The sequence below is a fragment of the Oryzias latipes genome, chromosome 5 (genome assembly GCF_002234675.1).
Source record: "Oryzias latipes chromosome 5, ASM223467v1".
Classification (NCBI taxonomy): domain Eukaryota; kingdom Metazoa; phylum Chordata; class Actinopteri; order Beloniformes; family Adrianichthyidae; genus Oryzias; species Oryzias latipes.
In genome coordinates, this window is record NC_019863.2 from 850030 (window position 1) to 875484 (window position 25455).

The 25455-nt window shown below is 43.6% G+C and overlaps 1 protein-coding gene across 2 annotated transcripts; it reads left to right on the forward strand.

Annotated features, from left to right (window-relative positions):
* Positions 1 to 1554: 1554 nt before the first annotated feature.
* On the forward strand, positions 1555 to 25280 carry hgh1 (HGH1 homolog). Of its 2 annotated transcripts, none has more exons than XM_004086121.4 (10): positions 1555 to 1655; positions 2170 to 2305; positions 3696 to 3834; positions 3909 to 4046; positions 9096 to 9247; positions 9542 to 9642; positions 11579 to 11677; positions 22868 to 22959; positions 23029 to 23151; positions 24791 to 25280. In XM_004086121.4, the coding sequence occupies exons 2-10, from the start codon at positions 2196 to 2198 to the stop codon at positions 24941 to 24943; spliced, it is 1107 nt and encodes a 368-aa protein (XP_004086169.1). In that variant the 5' UTR covers positions 1555 to 1655; positions 2170 to 2195; the 3' UTR covers positions 24944 to 25280. The 2 variants fall into 2 exon arrangements, with proteins under 2 accessions (XP_004086169.1, XP_023810459.1); XM_023954691.1 differs by having other exon boundaries at positions 1580 to 1655; positions 2196 to 2305.
* Positions 25281 to 25455: the final 175 nt, after the last annotated feature.

Genomic DNA, 25455 nt, shown 5'->3' on the forward strand with positions numbered 1-25455 from the left:
GGCCTCTGGTAGAGGACCCGAGCTTGGGTGAGAAACCCGCGGAGGGTGAGAGGGGCGTTTTTGTAATTCTACTTGAATTGTTTTATTTTAATGTTATGCAGCAAAGTAAAAAGCGATTATGTAGCATAAATAAAAAGCAAAATCAAAACCAGAAATGCTTTTACATTTTCAAAATGAAAAAGCAGTTTTTGACTCAAAAATATAATGAAAAAGCAATCCACCAAAATGCTTTTTCATTTCCTTCCTCAACACAGCTTATTCTGTCACTTAATTAAAATTAAAATGAAAATGGTATTTGACATTTCATTTTCAAGACGTTCCATGGTAAATGTGTAGCATAATTCATTTAGAAATGTCTAATTTGACAATTAAAATGGATTAACAGAAATGCTTTTTAATTTTCAAAATGTAGCTGCATTTTTTGACTCAAAATTAAAAAGAAAAAGCAATACTTCAAAATGCTTTATCATTTTATACCTAAAACCGCTTATTCTGTGTCATAATTAAAACGAAAATGCAAAGAGGGGATTGCATTTGCATTTTAACATCCACCCCGCGCACCTTGTCACAATATTCATTTCTTAAAAGCATTAGCAGAGGGGAGGCGGGGCGATGACGTCACTGCTTTCTCCGTGTGTCCGGCTGCTGACTGACGCACACACACACCAGGAGCAGACTGTGTTAGCGGCAGAGACGAGGGTTTTGTGATGGTTGTGAACTTCTGATGAGTTTCCACAGCTTCTCAGGACTACATAGCAGCATGTCCGCCTTCTGCGGTCCTCCTCCTGATGCACCGCGGACAAGCTTTTGTTCTTCGGACCGCCAGCTGCCTTCGCATAGCGGAGCGCGAAGCTCCGATGATCGCTGAAGGCGGAAATACTGCTACGATCTGAGAAACCATCATATGGATTTGTGTTTCCAGTGGTGTCCAGAACTGGTGCGTGGGTGTGCGTCAGTCAGCAGCCGGACACACAGAGAAAGCAGTGACGTCATCGCCCCGCCTCCCCTCTGCTAATGCTTTTAAGAAATGAATATTGTGACAAGGTGCGCGGGGTGGATGTTAAAATGCAAATGCAATCCCCTCTTTGCATTTTCGTTTTAATTATGACACAGAATAAGCGGTTTTAGGTATAAAATGATAAAGCATTTTGAAGTATTGCTTTTTCTTTTTAATTTTGAGTCAAAAAATGCAGCTACATTTTGAAAATTAAAAAGCATTTCTGTTAATCCATTTTAATTGTCAAATTAGACATTTCTAAATGAATTATGCTACACATTTACCATGGAACGTCTTGAAAATGAAATGTCAAATACCATTTTCATTTTAATTTTAATTAAGTGACAGAATAAGCTGTGTGGAGGAAGGAAATGAAAAAGCATTTTGGTGGATTGCTTTTTCATTATATTTTTGAGTCAAAAAATGCTTTTTCATTTTGAAAATGTAAAAGCATTTCTGGTTTTGACTTTGCTTTTTATTTATGCTACATAATCGCTTCCATATTAAAAGGCCCCCGCCCGGACAACATGAATGTGTTTCATGCAGTGGCCACGAGAGGGCGGTAAACGCGCTGGAGGACGTCAGGCTCCATCAGAAGAAGAAACCCGGAAGTGGGGATCAGCGCCGCGCGGTGTGTCACAGAGCTGCTGTCGTTAAGGTAGTGCGCTTCACCTGCATGTTCATCGATGATCGAAATTTTAGTCTTGATCGCTGGATTCCTTTTTTATTTTTTTTATTCTTACCTTTCAACCACACACGTGACGCCGTAGTTTTTTTCTTCTTCTATTAGATGAAACACAGTTTGAGAACTTGTAGACAGAGCGCGCGGAGAGCCACATTACTGAAGCCCCGCCCCCCGAATTCATCATATTTCACATTTTCAAAAATCAGATGAAGGTTTCACAAATCAGAAAGTGTTTCATGTATTCTTTACTATCTAAATGATACTTTAATCATTTATCCAGGCTTGAGCAGCCCTGGTCCTGTGGTTTTTGAACAGGACACGGTCGGTCCTCCTAGGTCAGTGGTCTTAGTTTGAAATGCAGGGGAATACTCTTTCCTCACGAATCGAAAGCTGTGAATAGGAAGCCAACTCCAGCGTCGTCACCAGAGTAGTGAATGTGAGGAAAGCTGTGCTGGTTATGAACGTTTTGCATTGGTCTCATCATCAGCATCCCGTTTTTGTGGTTTGGAGAAGATGCTGAGTGATGGTGAAGCTGCAGAGCTGCTGTCCTTCCTGACCCTTGGTACCCGCCCCGATGTGAAGGCCAAGGCCACCGAGTACATCCTGGGACTGTCTGCCAGCAGGTGATGAAGACTATGGTGGTGTCAGTGTTCCCACCTGCTGCTTAAGGTCCAAAGAACACATTCATGAATGATTTCATGTGTCTTCAAACCCTTAGAGCTTTTCTGGAATGAAGCCATTAGCTTTTGTCGAGTCCTTTTCATACAGATAAAGCCAGCTAGAGAGCTTTGCAGTGACCAGTTTGCCAGCAGGTGATGAACGTATGGGTTGATGCATCTGCACAAAGCCTGCAAATCTGGGAAGAGCATCATAGTGAGCTCTATGTTTTTGCTGCAGAGTCACATGTTTTTGTTTTATTTGGAGCTTCAGGGCAGATGGTTAGAGGAGGGTAGATGTCAGCTAGAGCTGCACTAAATGAGGAAAACTTGCAATTTGCAATATTAGTGTTCAATATTGTGATGACGATATAACCTGCGATAAATTAGCAAATAGCAGAACAACTAAATACATCATTTCCATTTCTCTGCAACAGTTGAATTCAAATAAGTCAACTTATTAACCCAAATTACACTCCACTGTCTACATAGGAGGCAAACATCTAACATATAAGGGGTCCTTCTGATTGGTCGACGATGTAAAGGAGTCCATCTGATTGGTCAAATGCATAAAGGGATTTATTTGGTTCGTTAAACACTTCAAGCTGCCATAAGATAGTTTGAGGACATTTAAGATGATCATTTATCACAATTTTCATTGATTTTTACACTGTGCAGGCCTAATGGCAGCTCTTCCATTTGTTTCTCTTTACAGCAATAAAGACATCTTTTTCTAAAAGAGAAGCTGAGCAAAAACTGAGTTGATCTACAGTTGTCACCCTTAATGGTGCAAAAAGTATTGTCAGTCTGGGATTCTGCTAGTTGTTCCACTTAAAAAATGACTTTGGTCTGTAATCTTTATCATAGATACAATTATGAGACAGAATGTGAGAAAAGAATCCAGGACATCACATTGTTTGATTTTTAAAGAATACAATGCAGCAGAAAATATGGATTTGTCATAAATAAAGGTTCACCTCAATACTTGTACTGTACTTCTGTTATCAGTGACTGAGGTCAAAGGTTTCCTTAAGGTATTCACCAGGTTTGAAGAGTCTGCTGCTCCTTTGGTCCCCAAGGGCTGTAATGTGTTGGGGCTGTTATTGGGAATCATACTGTCAACTCCCTCCACAGGCTCTCAGTTGGAATGAGGCCCCCAGCCTCTTTTGGCCATGAATCATTTTAAGGGCAAACAATATTTACACAGCAGAGCTGGCTTGGTGTGTGGGAACACCTGAGACAGTGAATCCATGTTCGGGGTAAAAACGTCTGTTAAATGTAGCTTTCTTTTTCTCTGAAGTCAGGTTCCATTTCCATTCAATGCTGTGTTCCATGCAACATTTCTATCTGCCTTCAGGGAAGGGTGCTGTTTCCTACGGTCCAAACCGGACTTGGTCAGCGCCCTCTTTGCGCTGACCTCTGACATCTCTGTTGCTATAGCGAAGGACTGCTACCACATCATCATCAACCTGTCAGCTGATGAGACTCTGCATCAGGTCAGACCTGGAATAAAAGTTCCAGCTGGCTAATGTTTTGGACCCTGTTGTGAAGTGTCTCGTGTCTCACCCAGGTTTTAGTGTCAGACGGTAAAGTTCTTCCGGTTCTATTGAAGAAGCTTCTGGATCCAGATTACCTGTTCTCTGATCAGATCTGCACCATCCTGTCTAACCTGACACGTCACGAGAGGACCTGCAAGACGGTATTCAAGGCGAGTGGCGGCTGTTACCCAGCAACACTTCTAATCTTGCAGCGTTTCACCAGACAAGGACAGGAAAATGAAAGCTGAAGTCCTTTCTCTGTCCCACGTCATGTCCTGGTGCCACAGGTCTCCATCCTTTTCCTTCCTTTGTTTCTTATTTGGATGAAACGTTGGGTTATGTGGTTAGTCATGATTATCGGCAGTGCCTTTGCTGTGTTTTTCATTTTTAAAGCATCTGTTCAAGCCTTGTTTTGGGACCAGAACCATTGTAAAAGTACTGGTTTGGCACCGGCACCAGAGAAAGTCCAAACGATTCATCCCTAATTTGAACTGACATAGGCAGATTGATGAAGATTGTTCATTGTTTTTTTGGTTGTTTAATTCAGCAGCCATTGTCTAAAAGTACATTGCAGCAGTGTTGGAAATAAACAGCACTGTATTTTCTTAATCATTCTAAACCCTTGTGCTATCCTAGGCACTTTGGGAGTGGGGTCATCTAGACCCACTAGACAGTGCTCTGAACCTTTTTTCTTCAATGATTTGTGATCTTCACTGGTGTCCATGGATTACATGAAATCTTTCCACCTTTATTCACCTTTGTCATGGTAGGGAGAACACGTCAATGGAAGGGGGGGGGGTTCATCTAAGATAGCACAAGGGGTAAAGAACCTCATTGCTTAAAGCTTCGTTTTTTTTGCTCTTGAATCCAGACCCTTTGAGTGTCGAAAGAATATTTTTAATTTAAAGCACCTGGAACTTTCCTTGGTAAAAGAAACTTGTATGTAGATACACAGGTAGGTACAGTACTGGATGATCTGATCAATAAAATGTATTTTATAGAAAAACCTTCATGTGAAGGGTGTTTCAGTATTAGCTTTTCAAAGTCATAGTCTTGAAATAGTGTCGTTTATTGTCTTGAGAAGTGAAAGTTTCTGAGTCTGGTTGTTCCTCAGCAGAGTCTGTGGAACCTTCTTCCAGGGGATCAGTCCATGGTGGGGTGGGTGGGATCAGAATTTGCCATTTTTCCACTCCTGCCTCCTGAATGTGTGTGTGTGTGTGTGTGTGTGTGGGGATGGATTTCAATGATCTTCACTCTGCTGCATCACTCTGCTGTGAATTCCAGATAGTCCCTCTGTAGAAAGTCTGGAGGATGGAGGCTCTTTTCAACCCGGCACCCCTCAAAAAAGGAAATACCAGCCAGTAAAATTTACGAAAATGTAACTTGTCATTTCAACCAGAAAATGTTATGTTTGGAATTCATACATGAATGAATCATGTTGATTGTAGATAAAAAATAATCTATTTAATAGTTCCTCATTTCAATCATGTTGATCCAACATGAAACCGTTGAATTGGATCATGCCTGTAGATAACCTCACGATATCAGGCGTCTATGCGAGACTCCTCAACTACACCTGGCTGCGGCCTGAGGAACGCTCAACGTCACAGAATGCCTGAACACTGTAGAATGTTGACCCCGCCCACGTTGGACCCATCTTCTTCGCAAGTTAATGAGGGCATAGTCTCATTTTGTTGAAACAACATTTTTCAAATTATTTACAGCACTTAACTTTTTTACATTGATCTAAGTTAATTATTTAGTTTGGTGAAAATAAATCCTGAGTTCATTCAATTTAAGAAAAACACGTAGTTATCTGAAATAGTTATTTCACTTTTAATCAACTTAATTTAATTAAGTTGGTGTAACTTTGGTGTGAAGCTGTCAATGCGTCATGACGTCATAACGTAAGGCAGCGCAAGGAATTATGGGATACCATTTTCTTTACCTGTCTGGGCAGATTGGGATTTTAAATGTGAGTTTTTGTCCGTGTGTTTTGTTGTCTGGCTGTTTTACTCTGATTTAACTAGTAATTTAAACTGTAATGTTTATTTTTTTCTGCACCATGAGTTAGAGTTTGGGAGAGGATAATGACCAACCCCCCTTGAGCGGAAAACATTGCATGTATCAATATCAAAGACAGAGGTCACGACACGTGAACTCCTGCCTTGTAATGCGAGACATTGCAGGGTCACTCATGTCTTTGACAAGGTGATTACAAGGCCCAACGATTGAAACTTTAGAAAAATGAACAAAATTAAAGAAAAAAAACATAAAAGTTAAGTTGGATCAACATTTTGAATTGAGTTGAATAGACGTGTCTGCCCTGTAACTGGAAGGTCGTGAGTTCAAACCCAGGCTGAGTCATACAGAAGACTTTAAAAATGGGACCCAGTGCCTCCCTGCTTGACCCCCAGCATTAAGGGGTTGGATTGGGGGGTTGAACCACCAAATGGTTCCCGAGCGCGGCTTGTCTGCAGCTCACCACTCCCCCAGGGGAGGGGTCAAATGCGGAGATCGAATGTCACACACCTAGGTGTGTGACAGATAGTGGCACTTTATGTTTATATAAAAATTAAGTTGAATGAACTTACATGTTACCAATTGAAATGAGTCATTTAAGTTGGATCAACTTTTTTCATTTTAGAGTGAGCAACAATTTTAAGTTAAGTTGGGTCCAACAATAGTATTTAAATTAAATCAACTTAAATTATTTAGGTTGAACCTAAATGCATTAAGTTGACCCAACATAGGTACATTAAGTAGGACCAATATGATTCCTACCAATATGCCTAAAATAAAAAGAAATCTGTCATTCTTTATTTAAACTAGAAACATTTTGACCAACTGAACCATTTGATGCTGAGAAAAATAATTCATTCATCTTCTTAACCGTTTATTCCCTTTCGGGGTCACGGGGTTGCCGGAGCCTATCCCGGCCACTTGGGCGCAGGCAAGGGACACCCTGGACTGGTCGCCAGTCTGTCGCAGGGTGGAAAATCCTCAATCACACATCTCACACAAAAATAATTCAATCAATAAATAATATTAAATCTAAATTGATCTGAAACATTAACACAGCAGCACCAATATATTTAACACTTTTAGTCTGAAGAAATAGATTAAAACATTGTGCTGATTTATTTTCTAAATGATGATTGTTTATTTATGATCTCATAAAGTTCAGCTGTTTTCCTGCATTACCTGCAGTCTGTATGTCAAATACTGACACCAACTAAACCACAGGCAGACAAAGAATACTTTTATGGAAAATAAAGACACGTCATCAAAATGTCTACAATAGTTCATAAAGAATCATGAGATGAGACATCTAAAGGCAGTGATGATCATGGTGTTGTGCAATCTAGGCTGTGCTCCATGCGCCATTCCACCTGGCAGCCTGAGCCCCCTCCCATTCTCACAGACAGCAGCTGCAGGGACGGCAGTTCACAGTTTCAGGCTGTTACAAACTCGGTTATAGAACAGATAACAGGAAACCAACAGTGGCGCAGATTTTTTTTCCTAGCATGTAGCCGCTGCTGCCCCCCATTAAATTTGCGCCCTGGGCAATAGCCTGTATTGCCTGTGCCTAAAACCGCTACTAGTGCGTGCCCCCCCCCGGAATCGCATCACGCCCCACTATTTGAGAAGCACTGCTCTAACCCTTGTGCTATCCTAGGCACTTTGACTTTGGGAGTTGGGTCATCTAGACCCACTAGACAGTGCTCTGAACCTTTTTTCTTCAATGATTTGTGATCTTCACTGGTGTCCATGGATTACATGAAATCTTTCCACCTTTATCCACCTTTGTCATGGTAGGGAGAACACGTCAATGGAAGGGGGGGGGGTCATCTAAGATAGCACAAGGGATAAACAAACAATGTCAGCTTCTTTCAGCATTTATTCTTTTTACAAAGCCCCCGTCACTTAGGGGCTTGCTTTCCTGGGCCATTTCCAAAGTTCCAAAGCTAGCTTCTGTCACAGCTTCACTGGATTTAGCCATTTTTGTAAACATTATCTGCTGTGCAGCACAGCCTCCTTGTAGTTGTTAGAGCTGATTGTTGCACTCCTTGCCGGTAAATTTGTCGTAGGTTTTATGATTTGTAACATAATGACGATTTATATTGAATACTTTGAGCATTGCATTTACCTGTTTACAAATCAGACATGACTTTATCCATGAGGTACGACAAAGTAAAAATTTGTCCACCTTTTCTCCTCGCCAACACGTTTCTGCTCAAAGGAACCTGCTCTGGCTCTCTTTTATTGAGGGCCACACAAAATCTTCCCGCGGGCCGCAGTTTGAGAACCCCTGATTTAAATCAATTGTCCATCTACACAGAACACAATACGTGCGTCAAATTCATGTACACTTCTTTTGTTTTAACACATGTCAAAGTTGTTGCTTGACGTTTGTCCAAAAGTGTGTTAACTTGCAGCTCTTGCGGCATGTGGGAAGAGCTTCCATCAAAAGCTTTTCCGACCTCATCACGTAGGACGCAGATGATGAGAGATCAGGTTTATATATTTTGAATAACAAAAACGTCCCTGCATGTTTCTATGAAATCCTTTAGACATTAGTCAGACTCTCCCAGTGAGGAGCAGCTGCTTCGACTGGAACCAGTGGGAGGGGCTTTATAGCAGTAGTCTAACGTCCACGGATTTTTCAAGATGCAATGTCTCAAAGCATTTGTTTATATGGGCATCTTTGATATAAAGAAGTATATTCAGTTCAAATATCTCATTAATGTCTTGTTTTTATGAAAAGGCCTCAATGAGCAAATATATTGATGTTATGATGCATTTGTGTCTATGTGTATATGTGTTGAAGTACCTTATATAAGATTCATTAAATCTCTGTTTTGAAGCTTTAAAAAATTTGTAGTCTTTTATTTTGTTATTTTTTTGCAATTTTTTTTTCTTCATTTTATTGATCAAAAAAATGTCTGAACCATAAGTTTTGTGATCCGTTGCACCCCTAGTTTCTGGCTAGCCCAGACCATTATTGATCTCCTCCATGCACAATTGGATGTAGTTCGTCCCTCAAACAGTAGACTCCTCATGTGCCGATGGTTTGTTGCTGCCTTTCTGAATAAAGTCCACCAACAGAAGCTGGAACCACTCTCCCTGCTGCCTCACACTTATAAGAAATGACAATAAACTGGATTTTAATGTTCAGCCTCCCTCCAGCTGTTTGAAATGTCTTTCTTTGCTCTCAGGCTTTGCAGGAGGATGTTGGTTTGGCTAAACTGGTGGATATCTTCTGCACTGAAGGTTATAATGCGAAGGCTAACCTCCACTACCTGGGTCCTTTGCTATCCAACTTGACCCAGCTGCCCGAGGCCAGACACACTTTAATGGACAGGGACAGGTGAGAGAAACCCACTGGGGCTACTTTATTTTATTATTATATTGTTGTAGTTTCCTACAAAAATCAAGAGAGAAACTTTTGTTTTCATTCAAACGGAGGTGGATCCAAACATTTGTGTCTGCATCAAACTGTGGGGGTTCAGCTGTGTAACTATAAAGGTTTAAGGTTTTGAACTTGTTGATCCACCAGACTATCTTTTTACTGAGTAAGGGCATAAATCCAGTGTTTGGTGGCATTCTGACCTGAGGTGATGTAGCTTATCTCTGCTAAGCTAATGATGCTCGTGTGCTTCAGGTGCGTCTTCCAAAGGCTGCTGCCCTTCACGCAGTACCAGGCATCAGTCATCAGAAGGGGCGGAGTTGTAGGCACGCTGCGCAACTGCTGCTTTGACCACAGTGAGGAAACCAACGTGGACACACTCATCTGCCAATCTGGCGCCGTGCAGAGCGCCTCCACTTCGCTCACACTAAAGCCACCCCTTAACATCTGAGCTCCGGCCCCTGACCCAAACTCTCACATTCAGCCCCTCAGAGGGGCTAAGACCAGTCCAGGGGTTCAAATCAAAGCCTCATTCGTGAGCTTTTGTAAAAACGTTTTTCTAGTCTGGGTTAGTTCAGGCTGTTGGGTTGTTGTGATGAGCTACATGATTGACGTGTTAGTGGCCTTTAGTCATCTGTGAGCTGCAGACATGAACAAACTGTTAACACTGAGGCCTCATTATAAAGCTCAGTGGTTCTTCTGCACCCCCCACTAAGTTTGGCTTCGTCACACATAGAACAGCAGTTTTACAACAACATATGTGTGACTCTGTCTTTGTGTGAGTCTGTTTTTGTGTTTCTATGTCTTTGTGTGAGTCTTCAATTCAATTCAATTTTATTCAATTTTATTTGTATAGCCCAAATTCACAACAACAGTCGTCTCAATAGTCTTCGTATCGGTAATTGAAAAAGTGAAACATAAAATCAAAAGGATCATGAATACATAGAGTTCAATAGGAAAATACTAAATTGAACCAACAAACTGACCAAGCTAAACTGGCACCCCTGCCCTTAGACCCCCCTTCGCGGTAAGGAAAAACTCCTAAAAAAACGGGTTCCGAGAAAAAACTTAGAAACCTCAGGGGTGTCCACATGAAGGAGGGATCCTCCCCCAGGACGGGCAGACTATTTACCAGACCACATAGAGAAAAATTAACTTATCTAAATCTACAACTACATATATAAAGTCCAGCAGATGAGCTTCATCCAGACAGAGTTGGGGGGACAGTCAGGGGGGGCGAGTCGACCCGGAGACAGGAACCACAGCCAGGTTGGAGCAGTAGGTAGGAGCAGTAGTAGAGGCAAGCCAGAGAGGAGGTACACGGTCAGGTACAGGAGCACGGATGAGCCAACTGGAATCTGGAAGAACTCCCACTCGCCAGGAGGGGAAAGAGGGAAAGAGGGACAATACATGAATCACTGCACCAAACAGAGGCATGGAGAACTAAATGATAAATTATGATCAAGAATAGAGGAGAGAAGGAGAGTAGAAGTCAATAAGAATAGAGGACAGAACCCCAGTGCACCATAGTTACCCCAGCTTCAACTTCTAGCAGCCTTTAAAACAAATAATTATTGTTATTAAGTTTAATTTAAACCCATTAACATTAAGTTAAATAATCTCTGAATACTAACTAGTCTGACAATAAACCTGTCCAAAGAGAAATGTTTTCAGTCTAACTTTGAATGTAGAAACTGAGTCGGCCTCTCTTCCATGAGCTGGGAGTTTATTCCATAAGGCAGGGGCTTGGTGGCTAAACGCTCTACCTCCAACTGTACTTTTACTAATTCTAAGAACCACAAGCAGTCCTGCATTTAGTGAGTGAAGTGTTCTGTTTGGATGGTAAGGGACTATGAGGTCTTTGATATAGGACGGGGCCATTCCATGTAAGGCCTTATAGGTTAACAGGAGGATCTTGAACTTGATTCTAGAATCAACTGGGATCCAGTGAAGTGAAACTAACACAGGAGTGATGTGATCTCTTCTGCTAGTTCCTGCTAACAATCTAGCTGCTGCGTTCTGAACAAGCTGGAGACTTCTTAAGGAACTCTTAGGACATGCTGCTAACAAGGAGTTACAGTAATCCAGTCTAGACGTAACAAATGCATGGATGAGTTTTGTCAGCATGACTGAGGGAGCACGACAAAAACACGTACCTCAGTCAGCCATCATCACGTGACCCCAGTTGGTCTGTCTTGCTGTGAGTCTGTCTGTGTGCGTCTGTCTGTGTGAGTGTTAGTATGAAGCCTCTTGTGTGAGTCAGTGGTCTGATGTCCTGGTGTTCTCCTCTAGCTAATCACCTGTGGCTGCTTAGTGATGCTGTGGACATTTTGCCCTTCCTTCTGCTGCCGCTGGCTGGTCCTGAGGAGCTGACGGAGGAGGAAAATGAAGGTGAGAGACCTTTAAGGCGTTCCAATTCAGTGTCGTTAGAATCCATTTGTGTACTTAAGTTGCATTTCCGTATTTTCCTGGATATACACTATATTACCAAAAGTGTGTTTCTAGGAATTTTTGACCATTCTTCCTAAAGGTCATTGGTGAGGTCACACACTGATGTTGGTGGAGAAGGTCTGACTCTCAGTCTCCTCTCTAATTCATCCTAAAGGTGTTCTATGGGGTTCAGGTCAGGACTCTGTGCAGGCAAGACTCTGTCAATCATGTCTTTATGGACATTGCTTGCAGTCATGTTGGAAGTGGAAGGGGCCCGCTCTAAACTGGTTGGGAGCATGGAATTGTCCAAAATGTTTTGGTGTCCTGAAGCATTCAGAGATCCTTTCACTGGAATTAGGGGGCCACGCCCAAGTCCTGAAAAAACAGGCCACACCAGAATTCCTCCTCCACCAAATTTCACACTCGGCACATTGCAGTCCGAAATGCACCATTGGCACCTGGTAACCTCCAAACCCAGACTTATCCATCACATTGCCAGATGGAAAAGTGTGATTCATCACTCCATGGAAGGTGTCTCCAATGCTCTAGAGCAGTGGTTCTTAACCTTGTTGGAGCTACCAAACCCCACCAGTTTCACATGCGCATTCACCAAACCCTACTTTAGTGTAAAATAAGATATGATTTTTTCAAATTCAAGACATATAGTTTTTCTACTGGTGCACGAATTGAAACGTGCAGAACAAAACCAACATAGTGCATGAACTAACAACAAATGACATACCTGCAAATCAGTGTGACTTCTGCTGTTGCCTTTGAGAGAGCAGTTCAGATATGCGTGGCCTCACCTTGGCAAGTGCTACTCTCATGTCATTTTCACAGCAAAGTCTGTTCCTTTTCTTTATTCATTTCAACCATGTTTGAAAATCTTTGGTGTTGGACCGGACGGAAAACGAAAGGAGGGAAGAAGAGAGAGGGATGTTAGACGGGGGGGGGGGGGGGGGGGGGGGTAGGAGGGTGATAATAGAAGGGGGGGGGAATAAGACCATGAAGCAGCATAAAGCAACAAGTTTACTGGTTGTTTATCATTACGGTAAGGTTCCAATGTAGTACAAAAAGGGCGGGGCCTGCTAGCTGTCCACATGTCAACATGTACACAAAACAGATAGTGTTCACACACGCATACTTATGCCTTAAAACCAACTAGTGTGAAATATTTCATTCATTCAATCATGCAAACTATTAGTGCAAAGGTGAGCTAACACCTGTGCTCAGGTGAGTGTTTATGTTCTTCTAAAATGGATGGAGGAATGTGTAAACAAGGAAGGAGAGTGCCCAGCCATCCCCACACCAAGACCCCCGCTGCAGCAGCAGCGGCAGCCGGAACCCCACCAACGCCACACGGGAGCAGGCAGGGAACAACCGCTCCCCGGGCGACCAAATCCGCCATCCAGGCCAGGGCCAGCAGGACCGCCGCGAGGCCCCCAGAGCCAGAGAGCAGGGAGGCATGGGGGGAAAGAGAGCGCCGCCCCAGCCCAACCAGGAGAGCAGCCCCGCCGGGAGAGCCCAACGCAGGGCCCCACCGGAGAAGGGCGCCCACAGCCCCAGACGAGCACCCCATCACCACCCAGGAGTTCCGGGCATCCCCCCACCCCAACCCCAGATACGAGCCAGGACCCCCCAAGGGAGACCCGCTCCGCACTCCAGGCAGCCACCCACCCGGCCTACGGTTGGTCCAGGGAGGAGCAAAGCAGGGGCCCGCCGCCCCCGCCCAGAAGGGGGGCACCCCGGGGAAAAAGGGGGCCAACAAGGGGTGTTGTAAACATGGCGCGACCAAGCTCGGCCACAGTTGGAATTTTGGCAGGGCCCAGCGCTCAGGGACAAGGACCAGAACCCACCCCCCAGGGACACGAACACCCCCGCCTCAGGTTTAATGTGAACCCCCTCCCCGCACGGAGAGAGCACCGCCGGGCCCAGGAAACCGGCACCCAGGGGACACGGCTCTGTTGCCAAGGGCCCCGTACCCCCCACCAGGGAAGGGGTAGGGGACAGATGGTCCTAGGTTCCACCTTCCTTGCAAAATGTGTGTGCGTGTGTTTGAGAGGGTGTGTGTGTGCATGTGTGTGTGTTTGTTTATGTTGGGATGTATATATTGAGGGGGGAGGGGTGTATGTACTAAGGGGGGTGCAGTTAAAAATGGCGGGTAGGGCACTAAGGGGACATCTCCTGATTACTCACAGTGATGTCCCCTCACCCTCCCCACCAAGGGGCCCTAAATGTCTAAGGTGCGGTTAAAATTGGCGGGTAGGTTTGCCAGGAGGACATCTGCTGCTTGCCGGCAGTGATGTCCAAGCACCCCCCCCTACCAAGGGCCCTACATGTCTAAGGTGCAAATAAAACCGAAAGAGCGGGGGGCCACTCCATACGGCATCCATAGGAGGGGGACCACTGCCAAGTAGCCCCCCCCCCCAAGGCGCATCGCAGGCTAAACCCCCCACCCCCTCACCCTAATATGAGGTTAAATGAGGAAGGGGGTAAGCTGGGGACAGCTGGTAGACTGTCTCCCAGCCCCCCCCCCCAGCATAGGGGCCAGGTCCACCCAGCCCAGGGGCCCCATCCCCGGAGGCGCCGACACCCCAGGCCCAGCACCACCCACCCCACACAGAAAGAGAGGAGCCAGAAAGCGTCCCCCCCCCCGGAGCAAGTCCTGGCCCCCACCCCCAAACGCCGGCCCTAGAAGAGCTCTGGTCAGGCCTCGACGGGACCGAGGCAGCCAACCAGCCGGGGCTACCGCCGATTGCCTCAGTGGAGACCCCGACCCGTCAACCCCCCATGTCCCGTACCAATAGCTGGCTCCCCCTCCCCCCCAGAACGCCCCCCCACAGGACAGGGCTGACAAGCCCCCCACCCAAGACCCCGCAGCCGAAGCGGATGACACCCAGAGCGACCGGGGGTCCCAAGAGGGTTGTCCCGTCCTGTCCCAGAGCCAGGGAAGGGCTGATCCCAGCCCCAGGTGTAGATGGGCAGCCCATCCAGCGCCGCTGCCCCCCCCCGAGCAGGGCCCCCCGCCAACCCCCCCCAGCACAGGCAAAGGGACCACCCCCCCAAGCCAAGCCAGACCACCAACCCCCCCCACCACCACCACCACCACCACGCACCCCCACACCCAAGCCCAGAGGACCACGCAGCGCCCCAGCCCACCCCACCCAGGCACCGGACCCAACCCCCCGACCAACGGAGCCCCCACCACCCCCCGCCAGGTACCGGAGGCCCCGACCCCCACCCCGAACCACGGCAGAAGGGCAAGGAGCAGCGACGACCAGGCCCCCCCACCCCCTAAGTCATGGAGTTAGCTATGGGAGACCAGAGAGACAGAATTCTTTCAAAGTTACTTGAACTTTGGGCTGACATTCTTTCCAAGCTGATATGATCAAGCAGCAGATTTCTGTGTTGACTTATATTTATATTTTTCTTGTTTTTCCAATTTATTGAAATAGTTTTTTTAGCAATACAAAGAGTTATGAAAATGATAGATACTAATCCTCTTTCTACATCGATGGCACTAATGTCACCAAGCACACAAAGTGACGGTGAAGCCGTGATTGAAACCTTAAGCCAGACTGATAGATCGGCACATACCTGCTGCCAGAGAGCCTGGACAGGCGTGCAGAACCATAGTGCATGCATGTAATTGTCGGGTAGATTACTATCACAGTGCTCACAAATGTCTGAGTTACTGAGACCCATCTTGAACATCCTCTGTCCAGTGTAGTAAATTCTGTGAAGAGTTTTGAAATGGATTAGCTGCAGATTTGGACTTTTTGTCAGTTTAAAGGTGTTTAGACAAAGTTCTGACCAAAAACTTTCATCTGTGCTGATGCTCAAATCCGCATCCCATTTTGTTGTCTGAAGTGAAATATTATTATCTAAATTACATAAAAGTTTGTATATTTTGGAGAGAGTTTTTTTCATTGAGAAATTAATCAGAGTGGTAACTACATCTGGTAGCTTCAAATCGTCTCTGTATTTAAACTTTTTAGTAATAATTGATTTAAGTTGCTGATATTCCAAGTTATTTATTCCATGTTTGTCTTGAAGTTCCTGGAGAGTTATGAATCTTCTATCAATAATTATGTGCTCTAGTTGTTGTATGCCCCCTGCTTGCCAAGCTGGGAAGTGAATGATTTTTTTGTTTACAAGGATGTCTGGGTTAATCCAGATGGGTGTCATTTTGCACGGTTGAATTGATGATTTTGACATTTTGAGAAATTCCCACCAGGCTGTTAAAGTGGCATTTATATGAATAGTTTTGGAACAATCTTGTTTTTTAACTGTTTGGCTAATAAATGGCAGATCTGATAGGTTGATCTTTCCACATAACGCCTGTTCCAAGTCTAACCATGAGTTGGTTTCTGGATTATTTTTTAACCATTTTAAGATGTATTGTAATCTATTTGCAAGAAAGTAATTGTGAAAGTTAGGTAGTTCTAAGCCTCCACAGCTTTTTGCAGATTTTAAAGTTTTTAGACTATTTCTTGCAGGTTTATCGTTCCATAAAAAGCTTGATATGGATGAGTCTAATGTTTTGAACCATTTTAGTGGCGGTTGTGTGGGAATCATTGAGAAGACATAATTAACTTTAGGTAAGATTTTCATTTTTACCGTGGCTACTTTGCCCATAAGGGACAGAGGCAGGTTGGTCCAGCGTGTTAGATCGTCCTGTATGTTTTTCAGTAATGGGCTGTAGTTTAGCTGCACCAGTTCTGATAGTTTGGGGGAAAAATTGATACCTAGATATTTGATATTTCCTGATTTAACTGGTATTGTGAGTCTTTGTTCCGCATTCCTGTTGAGTGGTAATAAAACAGACTTATTCCAATTAATGGAATAGTCTGATATGGAGGAGAACTCATTAATGATTGTTGCTGTTTCATTTACAGAATGTAAATTCCTTAAAAACAGTAATATGTCATCCGCATAAAGACTAATTTTATGATGGCTGTGTTTGGTTTTTATTCCTATAATGCTCTCATTCTGTCTTATTGCTGCAGCTAGAGGCACAATGAATATAGCAAAAAGAGAAGGAGAGAGTGGGCAGCCCTGTCTGGTTCCTCTTCCAAGAAAAAACCTGTTTGAAGTCTGTTTATTAGTTCTAACTGATGCATTGGGGTTGTGATATAATATTTTGATCCAATTGATGAATGATTGTCCAAAACCAAACTTATGGAGGGCAGCATTAAGGAACTTCCAATTAACTCTGTCAAAAGCTTTTTCAGCATCCAGCGATAGTACCGTCATTTCCTGGTTTTCAATGGTGGCAAAGTCTATTATATTAACAAGTCTTCGGACATTGTCATCCGAGTGTCTGCCTTTGATGAATCCAGTTTGGTCGAAGTGAATTATGTGAGGAGTAATTTTTTCTATTCTCTGTGCTAGTGCTTTACAGATAATTTTTACATCTGCATTGATTAGAGAAATAGGGCGATAGCTTGAAGGACTAGTGGGATCTTTGTCTGGTTTTAGAAGAAGAATTATGTTGGCTGAGTTCATGTTAGGTGGTAGTGATTGGCTCTCATTAATAAATTGGACCGTTTTATAAAATGTTGGTGCCAGTTGTTCCCAGAATTCTTTATAAAACTCAGCAGGAAAGCCGTCAGGCCCTGGTGCTTTACCATTGGGCATAAGTAACAGAGCTTCATGAAGTTCAGACAACGAGAGCGGAGAGTCTAAGTTTGTGATTTGATCCTCATTTAGCCTGGGTAGGTTTACATTATTAAGAAATGAGTCAATACTTCGCTCTGACGGATTGATCTGTGGTGTGTACAAGTTTTTATAAAAGTTTTCAAATGCGTTATTAATCTTGACCGGGTCATGAGTGACATTTCCTGTTTGGTCCGTAATAGAGTTGTTAATTTTAAGCTGATTAGCCAAAAAATTTGCCAGATTTATTAGAGTTTTCAAATCTTTCAAGTCGTAGCCTTTGTATTTGAAATTGTGTTCGTTTATTGATGGTCATTTAACTGCAGCTTTAAATTTTTCAGATCTCCCAGAATGTGTTCCTGTGCAGAAGCAGCATAAGCAGTCTCCAGGGTTTTGATTTTATTTTCTAATTCTAATAAATCTGTTTCCTCTTTGCGTTTTTTATGCGTTGAATAAGAAATAATTTTCCCTCTCATGACTGCTTTTGCTGTTTCCCAAAGAATACACTGTGAAATATCGGAAGTATTGTTGAATTCTAAGAAGGTTGCCCACTCTTTTTTTAAAGAATTCAATAAATTCCTGGTCCTTTAACAGAGACGTATTAAACCTCCAGGTTGTACCAGAGGGTGTGGATATTTCCCTAGAAATATTTACAGAGACTGGTGCATGATCACTGATAATAATCGGATGAATTTTGGAACTTTTAATTTCTTTTAAAAGAGATTTACTGATTAATAAATAGTCTAAACGGGAGTGAGTGGTGAACTGGAGAAAAAAAAAGGTGAACCCTTTAGTGCTTGGATGACATGAGCGCCACGCGTCGCAGAGACCCGAATCATTCATGTACTGCTGTAGGATACATGCAGACTGCCATGTACGCTGGTTTGCTGCTGTGCTGAGTCTGTCAAGTTCAGGGTCCAGAATCAGATTGACGTCTCCCCCTATAATGATTGTGGAGTCAGAGTGAACCGAGAGTGAGGTGAAGAATCTGTGAAAGAAGGAAGAGTCGTCAACATTCGGGCCATAGATACTGGCTATGCAATAGTCCTTATTCTGAATGGATATATTAATAATTACAAATCTACCTTCTGGGTCAGTAACTGTATCCTTATGGGAAAATGTAATGTTTTTATTAATTAAAACCGCAACTCCTCTTTGCTTGGAATTATAACGAGAAGAATACATGACTGGAAATCGTGAGCAGCACAGGAGTTGGTGAGATGGGTTACACAATGGGTCTCCTGCAGTAAGGCTATATCGATCAATCAGGTGAGATAACACTTTCAATCTCTTTGGCCCAGAGCCAAATCCACGCACATTCCAGCTAACGATGTTAAGACTGTTCATAGCTGTTCTAACCGGGAGAGTGCAAGGCTAAATAGTGCGTGGTCCAGTGCGTGTGCGCGTGCCCGCTGTGCATGTCTGCTGCACCGAAAAGCGCTGTGCGTTGTTGCTGAACGTTTCCTGGCTGTGAGCTGCATGTCCTATGTGAGCCTAAATGAGATTTTTTTTGCAGTTTATCAACGTGTGTGTGCGGGATTGCGTGTGCATGCCCTTGTGCGCGCTATTATGCGTTTGCGCCCGTTTCATGCATAAAAAAAAAACTCACCTTGGTTGCGTTGCCTTTACCTGATTCACACACGAGGAAAGGGGAGGGGGGGGGGCAAGAGAAAAGAGAGAGGGAAAGAGAAAGAACAAACAACAAAAACAACGAAACAACCACAGAAACAGGAATGTGAGAGGGGAAGAAAAAAAACAGTTTTCCTGAGAGGTGTGGATTATTGATGATCCGATTATTTCCTATTCAATTAAATTAGTTTGCGGGTTTCTTCTGGGCGGCGCAGATGTCAGTGCGCCTCTGAAAGCCTTCAGCACAGCCAGGGTGTTACCTCTGGGTCCCGGAACAGCTTGCCGTTCACAAAAAGTCTATCCACGACAACCACGGCACGGGTTCCAGCAGAGAGATGCTTCCTCCTCAGCGGGAAGAGGATGTTCCGACGGCGGTGGATCTCGACCGGGAACTGGTCATTCACGCTGAAGTGTGTTCCTTTCAGCTCCCGGCCTCGGCTCTTTACCTGCTCCTACTGTTTATAGTGTTCAAATTTAGCCACAATTGGATGCGGGCGCTGGTTGTCTGGCCTCTTTCCTCCGAGCCGCCTAACCCTGTGAAAGGAGATCTTCTGGACTTCTTCCTTGGGGAGCTTCAGGTGGGCCTCCATGAAGGACTTCACGGCGGTCTCCTGGTCTTCTCCTGCCTCTTCTGGAATCCCCGAGATCACTAGGTTGTCCCTCATGCTCCTCACCTGAAGATCCAGGAGGGTTTCTTTGATGGAACGGTTCTCCTCAGATTCGCCCTTTTTAACGCAGCTGGTTTTACAAGTGTTTCACCAATGGTGTGTGGCATGCCCTGCCTTGCGATCAGGTACGCAACTTCATATGATGCTGTGAGGATTGGTTTGTTAATGGGAAAAAATCCAAGAGCAGGCATAGTGGCCTTATCGAATCTGGCTCTCTTCACCTTGAATTCAGAAAGCGTTCTGTTTTTATATTCCCCATCTCCATGCAGCATCACGAAGTGTTCCTTTAGTTTTGCCAGTGCGAGGCTAGAGTTGCTCAACTTTGCATTGCAAATCATGCAGATAGGACGCTGACTCCCGTTCCGTGATACATGAGAATCCATATTGTGCATATTCGTCAGACCACTTTCTTTTTTTGCCCGACACAGTTAGTATCGATTAAAATAGGAAGAAAGTAATCACGGCAACATTCACATGTTGGATCACTCCTGAGTGCGCTTAATTTCTCGCAGCACTGATTGGCCAAGCAATGTCACGTGATCATTTGCAGCCAGTGATGGCCAAGCAGGGCATACAATTACGTACAGACATGATGAATCGATGTGTCTTGACCTCCGCGGCAGAGGCTCCACCGAACCCATGAGACCGACTCACAGAACCCCTAGGGTTCGATCAAACCCCGGTAAAGAACCACTTCTAGCGGTGGCATGCTTTACGCTATTGAAGCAATTCTGTAGCATAATTTAAAATAAAAGTCAAAACCAGAAAAGCTTTTTCATTTTCAAAATGAAGCTGCATTTTTGGACTCAAAATTAAAATGAAAAAGCAATCCACCAAAATTCATTCATCCATTCATCCATTCATCTTCTTAACCGTTTATTCCCTTTCGGGGTCACGGGGTAGCCGGAGCCTATCCCGGCCACTTGGGCGTAGGCATGGGATGCCCTGGACTGGTCGCCAGTCTGTCGCAATCCACCAAAATGATTTTTCATTTTCTTCTTTAACACCGCTTATTCTGTCACTTAATTAAAATAATAAGAAAATGGTATTTGACATTTCATTTTCAAAAAATTCTCTGGTAAATGTGTAACAAAATTCATTTAGAAATGTCTAATTTTACAATTAAAATGGATTCACAGAAATACTTTTTCATTTTCACAATGTAACTGCATCAAATGACTCATTATTAAAATGAAAAATCAATTCTTCAAAATGCTTTTTCATTTTCTTCTTTAACATCCCTCATTCTGTGACATAATTAAAGTGAAAATGCAAAGAGGGGATTGCATTTGCATTTTCACATCCACCCCGCAAAATCTGTAGCAGTATTCAATCCCAGAGAGCATTTCCGGGGGGGGGGGCATGACGTCAATGCTCACTGTTCTTCTGCGCTCTTTGCCCTCCCAGCAGTGTTTTGGGCGGTTTTGGTTCTAAACTTACGGGTAAACATGGCTTTAGGGGAGTTGACAAAACGTAGGTGGTTTTAGGGTCGGTCTGGCAGTTCTTATTTTCTCATGAAAATATTTTACCGGACTGTGTGGCTGTTGGAGTTCTGCCAAGCTTCTATGTACTGGAGCTCCGTGAACGCACCAGGCCGAGTGTGGGAGGAGCTACCAGCTAATGTTTTTAGCCCGATCACTACATGGAGCGGTGTCTGTGTCACTAACTATCTCACGTACAATGTATGGTAGACACGGAGAATGTGGAGAGATCAGGTTTAGTTATTTTAAAGAGTTCTACATCATAATCATGTTTCCGTGTTTGAGTTCCTCCCAGAGATTCTCCCAGAGAGTCTCTGCTTCAGCTTCAGGCATGACGGCCGCTGCGCTGCAGGCTGCGGTTTTCCATCTCTCTCTCTGACCGAGTCTGAAAGTTTGCTGTCCTGCATTAACCCGAGAGGGAAAAAATAAAACCAGATTTATAATTATTGTATCGATTAAAATAAAACAAACATAAGATTCAGGAGAAGGCTTTAGGATCCGGCTAATACGGGTCAACAACAACATTAAGCTTCTGATGCATTTAAACTCCGTACTGCAGGCGATGCCACAATGTGCATCTTGGCTGTAAATATGTGGGAAAAACTTCAGCCTTTATGTTTCTGGACACGATTGGAAACACAAATTCAGATGACTGCACGGTTTCTCAGGACTGTCCGAAGCGCCACTTCAGCCTTCAAAAGCCGCCTCAAAGCTACTCCTCTGCTCAGAGACTCGGTTCTCCGGGGAGACACAGACAGACGGACTGAGGTCTGAAGCATCCTCCGGAGCGTTGAATGTTACAAAGCACCTTCTTTCACTTTACACAAACACGAAGACTCCGGCTGTACTGATCAGACAGGCTTGGCTCGCACAGAGCATGTAGCCACACCGAGTGAGCACTGACGTCATCGTCCCGCCTCCCCCCTGGAAATGCTGACTGGGATTGAATACTGCTACAGATTTTGCGGGGTGGATGTGAAAATGCAAATGCAATCCCCTCTTTGCATTTTCACTTTAATTATGTCACAGAATGAGCGATGTTAAAGGAGAAAATGAAAAAGCATTTTCATTCATTTTAATGATCAAATTAGATATTTCTAAATGAATGATTGAAGTGGCCGGGATAGGCTCCGGCAGCCCCGTGACCCCGAAAGGGAAACACGGTGAAAATGAATGAATAAATAAATGAATTTAGCTACACATTTACAAGAGAACTTTTTTTTACTTATTATTTATTTATTATTATTTATTATTATTGACTTAATATTTATTTATTATTATTATTAACTTACTATTGATTTTTTATTATTAATATTTATTATTGATTCAATAAGGCTGACTGTTTCTCTTATTCAACAAATGATATATATATATATATATATATATATATATATATATATATATATATATATATACCTCACCAAGATGGCGTCGCGCTCCGCCACCGTTGACCAGGCTTCCCAAGCGGGCGTGTCTCCTCTAGCGATATAACTCATTGGTTGCGGCTTCCTGTGTTATCATTTCTGTGGGAAACTGATCCAAATGTCTGTTTGAGTGGTGATGGTTGCAGACCACTATCCTAGAGGATCACCCCGCCTTATGCCTGCTGCTCTTATGCCAGCAGCAAAGAGTGTGTGTTCAGGACAGCCCACTGACCGTACACTCATGTGGAAAATGCTCTTTTCTCTTCTGACTGATGCCGCTGTGATATTCAGGTCTACCTGTGGACCTGCAGTATCTCCCTGACGACAAGAAAAGAGAGGCAGACCCAGACATCAGGAAGATGCTTCTGGAAGCTCTGCTACTGGTATGAAACAGATCAATTCCCAGATTAAACGTCCTCCAGTGGAGCTCCTCACTGTTCATCTCCTTACAGCTGACAGCTACCAGAGCCGGACGGAAGGCGCTGAGGGACAAAAAGGTTTATCCCATAGCGAGGGAATTCCATCTCTGGGAGAAGGACGTCCATGTGTCGGCTGCATGTGAAAAGCTAGTCCAGGTAGGAATGATCTGAGACACCAGAGCAGGTCCCCATAGGACTTTCCATAGATCCAGATTCTAATCACAATTATTGAGGAATTGATTTCCTGCAGCGTAAAGGCCGTGTCACACAGCCACTACGTACATTTTGTGCATATTGCACAGATGAAAATTGGTCATACGTCAACATACGTGGAAAAAGTGAGACAATTGTGGTCTTTTTGTTCACAGATGTGTCACAAATGAACCACGTTAAAACCAAGGAAGAAGTACAAATAAACCACGCAAAAAACATGTAAATGAACTTAGAACATGAACCGTGTGTGATTATTGGGCTGTTTGTATGCAATTCAAAAGTGATTCATGCGTCGATAATGTCATTTTATTGTGATTGCACCATGTACACAATATAAAGTTATACATCAGAGGTACATGTGTGAAAAAAGTCTGTTAGACGGTCGTGGAACACCGGTGGAAAGTCACAAATATGCGTATACATCTAGCAAAAACCATGCACAATTCTGCAAAATTTACAAAGAAATTATGTATAAATTACTAGAAATACAAAAAAACTATTATTTTTGTTTCCTTTGAACTCTGAGTTTTTGGATTTTCACAAATCTTCACCTGCAAGGAACTTTTTTCATACTTTTCTTCCTCCTTTTCCTGTTGCATTTACAGAAATGGCCGGGGCTCTGAGAAAATGTTCTAAAAATTGTTTTTTTTTTTAATTCCTATTTATAATTAGTTAAAAGTTGCTCATTCTCAGAGGACAGCTGGGCGTCGGCCTGGCGTCTTCAAGTAGGACTAATACTTTAATGTCTGTCAGTGTGAAGATTTTCCCGTAGTCTGTCAGTTGTTGCTTATTTTGACTCATGAGGCTGTCGTACTCATCTTCTAACTGACCAGCACATGTCTAACATCAATTTGATGGACATCCTCTCACATTTTAGAGCCTCTGCAGCCTTTCTCCTCTTCTCCATGGAAACAGAGTTTGACATGTTGCTGCACCTCATTCATGTGCTGCTGATCATCTGATCAGACTCACAAACACAAACTGTGTTCTGTTTTTCATGAAGTTCTTCATTTAGGAGATGGTGCGGGGCGCCGTCTGTGGAGTTGATTTCACAGGGTGAACTTTATCGGTCAGAGACTGTGGTCCTCACTGCTGTTAGTTGGTCAGGATGACACTGGGCCAGGAACATGATGTTCAGTGTCTGGGGGGGTGGGCTTCCCTTGAAACAGCCTAAAACACAAAAACAAAGGATTGTGAAGAACACAGGATTGGTTGTCATTCTCACGAATGCGGATGAGATCATTCATTCATCTTCTTCTGTTTATCCCTTTCGTGGTCACGGGGCTGCTGGAGCCTATCCCGGCCACTTATGGGCGAAGGCAGGGGACAACCTGGACAGGTCGCCAGTCTGTGGCAGGGACACATACATCACACACCCATTCACTCTCACGTTCACACCTATGGACATAGAGGAAACATAAATATGAATTTAATAATAACAGAAACTCAACTTTGAATACCCAGCATGCATATTAACACACAAGCAAATAAAAGTGCAACAAACTCTTGATCAAACTGCCAAGAGTCGCTTTTAAATCTTCAAAAAAGAACAGCTGATGGATCTAGATTTTTGCTTTTCCAGGTGCTGATAGGAGACGAGCCAGAGCCAGGAATGGAAAATCTAATGGAGGTGGAGATCCCTGAGGATGTGGAGAAGAAACTTAAGGAGTTGGATGCCCAAGAACAGGAAGAGCTGGAGAAAGAAGAGAAGAGGAGATGTGAGGAAGAACGCTGAGGCAGAGAAACCAAAGAAGTCAGAGAGGACTGGTGCACCAAAGCAGCACAGATGGTTTGACTTCCATGTCTCAGCAGAAACACGGACTGCCTGCGCTAAATGATGAAGATGAGCGTGTGAGTGCACAGCGTTTATCTGATCTTCTGCTCTCAGTGTTTGAGGAAGGCTCAGCTGTCAGCAGAGGCTCAGAGAGAAGAACCTCTGGCTCAAAGGAACACTTTCACGGTTTGGAACCAATTTCCTGTCATTCTTTACTTTCCTCCTGTTAACAGAAACAGTCGTGATCATTTCTAAGTTTTCAAACAACTGAAAATAAAAAGAAACATTACTCACAATACGTTAGGGATGTTGTTATTTACATGAGTGTTTTGCTTATCTATCTGAATTTTAGTGAAACTTGTAAAAGTTTCTTCTGATATAACTAGAAATGAATGAAAAGAGAGTGCTTTCATTAGTTTGATATTTATTGCCCCAAAAATTAGGACAATAAGAAAGATCCCCCACATATCAAA

What these genes read in the sequence shown, in the direction of transcription:
- hgh1 (XM_004086121.4), top strand. Translation starts at nt 2,196, where the DNA reads ATGCTGAGTGATGGTGAAGCTGCAGAGCTGCTGTCCTTCCTGACCCTT. An exon ending in CTGATGAGACTCTGCATCAG is followed by an intron (nt 3,835 to 3,908) that starts GTCAGACCTGGA and finishes TGTCTCACCCAG; the next exon opens with GTTTTAGTGTCAGACGGTAA. An exon ending in CAACTGCTGCTTTGACCACA is followed by an intron (nt 9,643 to 11,578) that starts GTGAGGAAACCA and finishes GTTCTCCTCTAG; the next exon opens with CTAATCACCTGTGGCTGCTT.